The 10,293-nt window shown below is 36.4% G+C and overlaps 1 protein-coding gene across 1 annotated transcript in view; it reads left to right on the top strand.

Moving 5' to 3' along the window:
* The window catches only part of CHM (choroideremia (Rab escort protein 1)), a 170,357-nt gene that overhangs the window by 111,302 nt on the left and 48,762 nt on the right, over positions 1-10,293 (top strand). The window contains exon 9 of the mRNA XM_008577928.1: positions 7,614-7,691. Coding sequence (XP_008576150.1) covers positions 7,614-7,691 — 78 coding nt within the window. The remainder of the gene's footprint in view (positions 1-7,613; positions 7,692-10,293) is intronic.

Here is a 10,293-nt window from a genome sequence, read left to right as displayed (position 1 = left end):
TATATATATATATATAAAAACTGCATTTATGGTGCATATGCACACATGCGTGTGTGTAAACAGCACTGAGACTTTTGGGGACCCCACCCAAGTGAGTGTGTATATTTAAGCATATCAAAATAAGCACACACATACATGTAGGTCTTTCTATACACATTTTGCAGACCAGCAGGCACTGGCTAAACATGATAGAAATCTCAATATGGTGTTTTAAATGTAGTGCTATGATAAATGTATATGTATGTATATATAGTTACAAGTAACACAGTTGAGCTTTGTATAGGTAGATGCAATCACTGAAGCCTTATTGCATCTCACGACTCTTAGACATGCCTGATTTCTGTGGAATGGAACTGCTGCTTTGTCAGTTTACAGTTTAAGCTTGGGTGTCACTGAAGCACAGTGATGATGATCAATGGCCATTCAGATTTTTCTCTTGTGACAGACCTTTTTTGTTTGGTTTGTTTTTAGTGGCATTTGATAAAGTGTTCAAATGTATTTTTGTAGTGACTTTTTGAGACAGTATTTCCTACTGTCTTTAGTATATTTGTAGATTTCTTTTTAGATAAGTCTCATAAAATTTATACTTGCTTGACTCTGGGCCCCATATTGCCCTATAGAAGGGAAGTGTACAGAGTTGCCTTGCCAAGCATTATGTTAGCACCAGGATGGCTGCTATAAATTGCACCAAAGCTAGGGCCTAACTGGAATCTCAGAGGTATTTTTTTGCCCTCTTCAGTCGCTTAAATGTCTATCACTAAGGTATGTTAATCCTTGGGTCTCTAGGCTGCCATTTAATGCACTGGAAGGTGTGGAGCCTTATTACCTCCAAAAAGTTCATGGTAAAGTGTTTATCTTCTACTCACAGCATTTTATTTATTTAAAAATCTCTAGCTTGCCAATATGCTATATAAATTACTTTTTAAAGTGTAGATTGCAGGGTATTCATAATTTGCCAGGTATTCTAAAGAAAAGCATTCCCAGGTTTATACTTACTTTGAGCTTATACTTTGTCTAAAATGAAGTCACGTATATAATCCGTTTAACATGTACAGACAGAAAATAAACATGTATTTTTTTCATAGACAAGAATGTATAGTAGAAATTGAGGGATTATTTTACTCTCTGAAATACTTTTTACAACTTGACAGGAATTAGAACAACTCTGAGAGTATCTTTGATCATCTGACTCTACGTTGCTTTCCTTCATAATGTCATAAAAGATGATACTGACAATGAGGCAGGTTAGTGTGATGGTTGGTAAACAGAGAAGCCTCTGGGAACAGATCATTTGGATTTTTACACCAGCTGAAATGTCATTTACTAAATGGCCTTGAGCAAGTCTCTTGACTTCTTCCTTCCTCAGTTTCCAAATCTGTAGGGTTGTTATAGGATGCATTGTGTTAATACCTGTAAAGCATCTGGCATGTAGTAAGCATTCAGTGCTAGCCCTGATTATTATTTGTATTGTTGTTGTAATTATTGGCTGTGTGCCCCAAAGAGCAGTGTGTAGCCAGCAGTTATTTCCCCACATGTAATTCCCTACTTCTGATGTAAATGACTGCCATTTGAGTTTTGAATGGAGGTGTCATGAACTCCTTACTACTGTGCTTTTCCCCCCTTACAAAAGGTTTCCTCTGTTGCCCATTACCACCAAATAGCAACCCCCCATCAAAAAGGTTTTTATAAATATTAAGTATGGGGCCGGCCCAGTGGCGCACTCGGTAGAGTGCGGCGCTTGGGAGTGCGGCGGCGCTCCCGCCAAGGGTTCGGATCCCATATAGAGACTGGTCCGCTCACTGGTTGAGCGCGGTGCGGGCGCGACACCGAGGGTTGCGATCCCGTTGCTGGTCATGGTATGGGCGTGACACCGAGGGTTGTGATCCCGTTACCGGTCATGAAAAAAGACAAAAAGGAAAAAAAAAAAAAATTAAGTATGGGAATGACTGATAAGAATAGCATACAGAGGAGTCTATCAATGCCCTCATTTCACCTGGTACATCTTACAAACTGGTTTTTGTCACTTGGGCATAAGATACATGAAGAAAATACACAGAGGTGAGAGAAAGAATAAATGCCACCATTGTGAGCTACACATATCTCCCCCTTTCTAACAGGCAAGACTGGTATGGGGGAAAAACCCAAGTAGAAACAGTATGGAAAACATACATGCACATGCAACTGTACGCCTTTGCAGTTGCAGAAATTTATAATAGATATCAAGTCATTCTTTCCAAGAGCACAGAATACTTCTTATTTTGTGCTTATTTAAAATTAAGAGAAAATTTGGTTGGATTATCATGACTATGTCTCATTATTAGACGTATTCCTCTATAATATTATAATATGCCCCATTATCCACATTAACCAGTTCTTAACATTCTTTACATTCTTGTGCTTCTTCCGTATAGTATATATGCACTGTTAATAAATCATATTGTTAAAAACCAGATGATTTTTTGATGGCTTACTAAGATAAGTACTTATAGATGCCTCAATTACAGTTTATATTTAAATGTATTTTTCAGAGACCCCATTTAGTCTCAAAAAACTTCATAAAAATTAATTTTCCAAACAAAAGGATAATTGATAATTTATATACTAATGTAACAATACATTTCATAAACATTGTCATATATAATGAAAGGAAGTCTTTATTGAAAATTACATTTAATTTTAGTTACATGGATTTCTCAGGCTTTTGATAATATGGTGATAGTCTGTGGCCTAATGTTTTATAATTTTTTTTTTAAAAAAAGATGACCAGTAAGGGGATCTCAACCCTTGGCTTGGTGTTGTCAGCACCACGCTCAGCCAGTGAGCAAACCGGCCATCCCTATATAGGACCCGAACCCACGGCCTTGGTGTTATCAGCACCGCACTCTACCGAGTGAGCCACGGGCCGGCCCATGTTTTATAATTTTTTAACCTTATTTAACTTCCTTATAGAACTTGATTCTGAATTAGGTTCCTTTGTTTTCATTGGAATCTGGGAAGACATTTAAAAATTGTTGTTCCCCAATGGGGAATTGATGCAATAATAAGATTGTTTTCTCTAATGGAGATAGTGTGTGTGTGCGCGCACATGCGCGTGCTTAACATCATCCAATCTGACTGAAATGAAAAACTCAGTAGGTCAGATAATTGCTCATCTTTAGTTGCTTACGAAGAGCTTGGAAACAGTGGTGCTACCACTCACATGTTGTAAAGATATCCCCAAGCAAATGAGAACATTGATTGTGTGGTTCATAGTTTTAACTTGCTTGTCCATTTTTGGGCCTTAACCTAAATTAGCCTGTTTATGTGGAGTGTGCCAGTAATATATATCATGTGCATATGGGCTATTTCAGTATCAGCAGGAAATTTATCGGGCTGATTGTCTTGATCACATCACCTTCCTCTGTATCAGTATTCCTCATCAACAACAGGAAGCAGAGTACCACTTTGCAAATTTAGCTAATCAGTCTAACAGAAAGATAATTTTTTCTAACCCTCTTGAGAATCTATATAGTGTAACTTAAATAATATTAGGTATACCAGCACAATTAATAAATATTGTTCCTTAATTTGATATGACTGGTAAACAAGACTAACAAGAATAGAAGATATCTTGTAGCTGGTGTCCTGGGTAAAATTCATAGTCTTAACAGTTTTTCAAGCCCATGAAATTTTGCTCGCTTGCTCTAATATGCCCTTTTTTGTATTATTTTAAATTTTTCAGTGGAAAAAATGCTGATTTCCTTATAACAGTGGTGTTCTGTAACAGAAAGAATTATTACCTATGCTCTATCAAAGCTAGCTTGATCATGTCCACTAAAGTGATTAAATTTAGAAAAACAATAGAAATGTTATGCCATACTTGGAGATTGTCACTGATCTCTACCATTCATTCATATTTTTGTACTATTTAGATTATGAAATAATTTAAGAATATTTTAGAAAGTACAGAGAATAATATAAAGAACATCCATCTACTCACTCAGTTTTGTCAAATCTTAATATTTTGCCATATATTTACTTTAAGTATTTTTTTTAAAGAAACTGAGCAATTGAAATATCTGGTATAATTTTTATTCTTTTCCTTCCCAGAGGAACTACTGTCCTGAATTTGGTGTTTATAATTCTCTTAAATGTTTGTATACTATATATATATATAGTATTATTTTACATATAAGGTTTTTGAATCTTTTTATAAATATCATCACTCTGAAGGTATTCTTCAACCCAGGTGTTATGTTTTTGACATTTATCCATGTTGACGGATGGTGCTGTAGTTTATTCATTTAAATTGCTTATTCTCTTGTCTGATGTGAGAGGCTAGACAATTATACAGTTAGAGGGTGTAGGCCCCATAAGACTGTCCACATTTCTGACACCAAGTGCAAGTTAGGGAGTTTTGCAAAACCAGACTCAGGTTTGATAAGTTGCTAGAAGGGCTCACGGGACTCATTGAAACAGTTATGGTTTATTACAGGGAATGGATATAGATTGAAACAGTCAAGGGAAGATGTGCTTGAAACAAAGCACATGGGGGTTCCAAATGTGGTGTTTCCCGTTGTCTTCTCACCATAGAGTCAGAACAGTGTTACTCTCCAAATGTCGATTTGTGACCAACCAAGGAAACTCACGTGAACCTCAGTGTTCAGAGATTTATTGGAGCTCCATCACTTAGGCATGACTGATGGCCCTTGGGACTGATCTCAGTCTCCAGCCCCTCTGGAGGTTGACTGATATATACCATGTAACCCAAAGCCCCCACCCTAAATCACATTGTTGGTCTTTCTGACATGGCCAGCCCCTACCCTAAGACTATCTGGTGTGGCCAGCCGTCACCCGAAATCATATTGTCAGACTGGCTGGTGACCTAATTCTACCAGGCGAACAGAGACACTTCTTTCAGACATGGCATTCCAAAGGCTTAGAGATCACCTCCCAGAAGCCAAGGACAAAGGCTAGACCTTTTGGGATAGGGTGAAATTATTTACTATACATTTGAATATACCATATCTCCTCTTGATGGATATTTGAGTTGGGTGTTATATATATTTATAACTTCTTTATAAATATTCATTTAATTCACCAATGAACCCTATATGAATAAATGGTATTATTCTTATTCTGCAGTTGAGGAAAATAGGATAGAGAGGCTGAATATCTTGTTCAAGGTCACACAGCTTGTAGGTAGAGTAGTTGGCATATAAATCCAGGCAGTCCAATATCCTTTCTCTTAACCACTATGCTATGTTGCCTTAAAACAGTGCAGCAACAAATGTTTTTTTGTACATCTTCTTGTACACATGTATGAGAGTTTTTCTAAGATACATACCTAACAAGAGGATTGCTACACTATAGAAGTATACATCTTCAATTGTACTAGATACTGCTAAATCGATATCCAAACTGATATTTTTAAGCGCTTACTAATATATCTGCACATCTCTTTCCCAGTCTGTAGCTTGTCTTTTCACTTTCTTTTGTTGTCCAGATGTTTATAATTTTAAAGTGCTACATTTTTTTTCAAAATTTTTACATATGATTTTTGCATCTTTTTGAAGAAATTTCTTTCCCCGAGCTCATAAATATATCCTCATGTTATCCTTCTAAAAGTTTTGCTTTTTATATTTATGCCTTTCTTCTACATGGAATTGATTTTGAATATGGTATAAAACAGGGATATACTTATTTCCCCTGTATGGATAATCTGTTATACCCAAACATTTTTTTTCAATGGTCTATTTTTCCCCCATAGTTTGTAATGCCACTTCTGTCATAATTATTTCCATGTATGTCTGGGTCTTTCTATTAGTCTCTTATTGCTGCCGAAACAAACTTAGTAGCTTAAAACAACACTAATTATCTTGCAGTCCTGGAGGTCAGAAGTTTAAAGGGTTGGCACGGCTGTGTTCCTACTCAGGGGTCTAGGGGAGAACCTGTTCCTTTCCTTTTCCAGTTTATAGACTGCCTGCATTCCTTGTCATGTGTCCTTCTTCCAGCAGTGGCATCACTCTGACCTCTGCTCCCATTTCCACATCTTTTTCTCTGTCTTTGATCTTCCTGCCTACTTTTTAAAAAGGATTCTTGTGATTACCTTGCATCCACCAGGATAATCTAGCCATCTCGAGAACATTAATTTAATCACATCTGTGGAGTCCTTCTTGCCATGTAAGGTAACATATTCACAGTTTCTGAGGATTAGAATGTGGACATCTTGGTGGGGGGTGGCAATTATTCATCCTAATAAAGTCTCCTTTCTAGACATTCCATTATTCTATTCTTACATTTTTGATTTATGTATTTTAAGCATACTCTTTTTATAATCTCTATCTCACAATTCTATCCGAATAAAGTTTTTTTTGGGGGGGAGGGGTTAATCCTGCTGTTTGTTGTGTATGCTAATTCTCACTCAGGGTAAGATATGTTTATTCATGTATTATATAATTGTAGAAGATAAGCTATCAGGAGACTCGATCTGTGGCAATCTCATGTGGCCTGGGTTGAAGACATATCCCACCAGAAAGCTTTAGCAATTGCTTCCACCAAGTCTCTGGAGTACCACTGACCCAGAGCCACTTTTCATGTTTTATTGGTTAAGGGTTTCTTGGTTCATGTAGTGATGTAATTTTAAACCCCCAACCTATACGAGAGCAGACCACTGGTTATAAATACAGAGGTGCAATCTTCGTTCACCCAGGGCTTAAGATGAAACAAGTTTTTTTTTTTCCTCTCCCTCTTTTAGCAAGTTGATCTCTTTCCTGGGTCACCTTTTAACTGAGGTGTAGCCCTTTCAGAATCCTCTCCGTGTGTGAGCATTAAAACTCAAGTGCTAAAATTACTGAGGTAGGCACTCTTTAGCGCTTCTGCTGCATCAGCTCATATGCTTACTATGCTAGTTTTCAGCTCCCAGTTTAGTTTTGGCTCCTGGAGATTTTGCTTATATTTATGGTGAAGTAAAATCTCTAGGGATCTCCCAAAGTCGTCACCGCTTGGTTCCTCCTTAACACTTCTCTATGGGGATTTCTGTTTGGTGTCTCATACATTACCTCTTGAGGCTACTTATGGTCTGTGTACCTTAGGTAGGCAGGAGCTGATTTTGGGGGGATATCCGACCCTTGCTTAGGGACACTTTTGGCTTGGTCACAATTCTAGGCTTCAGTATGGTATTATTAACACTAGTACCTCTGCCGTGTCATGATATTGCTAATCTTACCTCTGAGAGCTTCTTAATACTATGATAGAGAAAGTAATAAAGTATCAAAACACATTTTCTGTAACACCAGTTATTAAATGTAAGATACTTAAAATACTCTTACCCTAATTATTTCCTTTTTTTTAAATATTTGTACATTTTTGTGGGGTACAGTGTGTTGTTTCAATACATGCATATTTGTATATTCAATACATGTACAGTGATTCACTTAGGGTAGATAGCATAGCTTTGTACCCATCAGTCCACCACTTCCCCTCCCTCTCACCCTCTCCCCTCCCAGCCCCTGGTAACAATTATTCTACTCTGTACTTCTGTGAGAGCCACTTTTTAAAAAAAATTTCCATGTATTGTTACCCTAATTTTCAACTCAGGTATTCTAATTCTCATTTTCCTATTCTCCTCCTAGGATGTGTGCTGTGTTTGGTGGAATCTATTGTCTTCGCCATTTAGTACAGTGCCTTGTGGTGGACAAAGAATCTGGAAAGTAAGGATGATATACATAACCTTCCTATATTTATACCCCAAGCACAGGTGAAAAATACTAAAGTCGATTTAAAAAAAATGATTCTTCAAAGATTCTCCTTGGTATTAATAACATATCAACCTTGATTAAAAGTAATTTGTGTTTCGGTCCTCCAGAACAAGGAAAGTGAGTTCAGAATATAGAAACTAAATTAATTTCCCTGCAATATGACTATAGCTCCTGATCATCCAAGCTTGGAAGACAAATCATTTCAGCTGCCGGGGGTGGGTGATGAGTGATGTTAGTTTTCCTTGTGGCCTTACCTCCTCTAATTGATTTTCATCAGATGACAACAAAGCCCTCTGTTATTGCATTTTTAAAAATGGAACTCACCTAAAGACTCATCAGATTAATCTCTGCTGATAATGCATGTCACTCTAAGAGAAAAGACTTTAATGAATTTTTAGGTAGATTGTTGTCATAAACTATGCTGCCCTGTTATCTGAGGATAAATTCTTTTACAACAGTATCAGGCCTACAGACTGGTTTAGGATTGAAGTAAGAATTTACTTGGTTTTTAAAGAAGCTGAGCACTATCTATTTATCTGTGTATTTTTATATTTTAATTATTATTTTTAGGATTTGTTATTAGTTACTAAGATTTGTACTTGTATGAATTACACTAAATAAAATATTATTCTATGATTTCTAGGTTTACATTGAAACTTAAATGGGTCAGCTGGATCAAGTTTTAGGAGTTGTTTACATTGCTGTGTACTTTTCTTTTTTGTTATGTGTTCTTAAGCATCTACTGGTTTATATTTCTTGGATGACTCTTTTTAGGGGTATATAAAGAAATAGTATTAAGGTCATAAAATACCTTAAAAACTTGAACTTCAAGCTTATGTAATATAAATTTTAAGCTGTTTCTCATTTTGCAGTAGTTTTGTATAGTCCAAGTGGCATAAAATATCTATTAACTTCTCACAGACTGCTTACACTGTAGTAACTACCATTTTGAGATATGGTGAAGAAAAAACTCAACTCTAGAAAAGTACTTAGAAAGTGAATTTCCTTTAGAAAAGTAATTCTGTAATGTAAGATAAAATTGGCACGTGTTATAAAAGGCTTGTAAAGTACCTTTAGCACTACATAAATGCAACATGATAATCTACAGTGAAAAATCTATCCTTAAAGACCCAGGATATTCATATCTTGGCCCATGAAGAGCTCTGTGATGTTCATGAAGGAATAGTTGTCTTTATGACTCCTAGAGTCTTTCCTTACGCATTCATTTTGAAGCAAGATAATGAGTTGCTTGTTTGGTGCTTATTTGCTTAGATCTTTTTATCCTTTTTGGGACCCATTCCAGCCCCACATGTTACACTCAGTGACATGAAGAATTTGTATGGCTCATATTTGTTTTTATTTATTTTATTTAAAAAAAAAAAAAAAGGTATGCTAGTACGGTAATAGCATTTGTTGAAGTAAAGGCTACATTTGCCTTTTTGACTTAGTTTTTGATGTACTCCAAATAGAGAAACTCTTTTTTATGATTTGCTGCAGATTCCAGTTGCAACAGATAACTGAACACTAAAGGTCTAGATACCAAAAGAACCTTTAGACTGGTAGTTTTCAAACTTTAATGTGCCTGAGAATCACCAGGTAAGCTTGTTTAAAAAAAAAAAATACAGATTTCTGTGCTTCACCCTCAAAGGAGTGAAATTGGGTAATAAGCTTAGGATGGAGCCAGGGAATTTGTACTTCTAAGGAACACCCCAAATGAATCTAATGTAGGTGGTCCTTAGATGTCACAGAGAAACACTTATCTGTAAAGTAAAGTTGGGGATTAAGCCAAGGGTACTGTGTTCCATGATGAACTAACGCTCTACGTCTTAATGCTTTCTAAGGCCTTATCAAGATGAACCTGTCAGATAGCTTAGCAATCAAATATGAATTTTACATAGTAGGCAGACTGCTTCTAATTTAACATTTCTTATATAGAAAGTCCTCAAACATAACATTCGTTATTTAACAACTCCTGAAGTGTGTATAAAGGCTGGGTAGCCCTGGAATGAGAGAAGACTTGGAATTCCATCACTGCCATGAATGGCAGTGGGCAAATCCTTTTTCTCTGGGCCAATTCCTTTATCTGGAAGGTGATTTAGATGGACTCTGCAGTAATCTCCGGATCTCCTTCCAGATCTGGCATGCTTTCATTGAGTTATTTAAAGTTCCTAGAAAGTACTTAGCTTTTCCCAAACATTTAGAAATAAATGATCTTAAAATATTTTATATGCTCTAATGGAAGCCATTCTGACATAATGGGTAATCTTCAGTCCCAGTGAGAAATTTAAAAAATTTTTTCTGAACAACCTGTATGTGTCCACTTTTATGAATATAAATGAAATAGCACAATATCTACTTATTTTTTATTTTATTATATTACTAGAACTCCAGTTTTTCAGTGAACATTATCATCTTGTACACCTTTTTTTTTTTTTTTTTTTTTTTTGTTTTTTTTTACTGACCAGTAAAGGGATTGCAACACTCGGTGTCGCGCCCGTACCGGGGACCGGCAACGGGATCGCAACCCTCGGTGTTGCGCCTGCACCGCACTCAG

This window comes from Galeopterus variegatus, unplaced genomic scaffold, assembly GCF_000696425.1.
Source record: "Galeopterus variegatus unplaced genomic scaffold, G_variegatus-3.0.2 Scaffold1605, whole genome shotgun sequence".
In the NCBI taxonomy this organism is placed as follows: domain Eukaryota; kingdom Metazoa; phylum Chordata; class Mammalia; order Dermoptera; family Cynocephalidae; genus Galeopterus; species Galeopterus variegatus.
The sequence above is the reverse complement of the archived record's forward strand: the minus strand, read 5'-3'. Positions and strand labels throughout refer to the sequence as shown.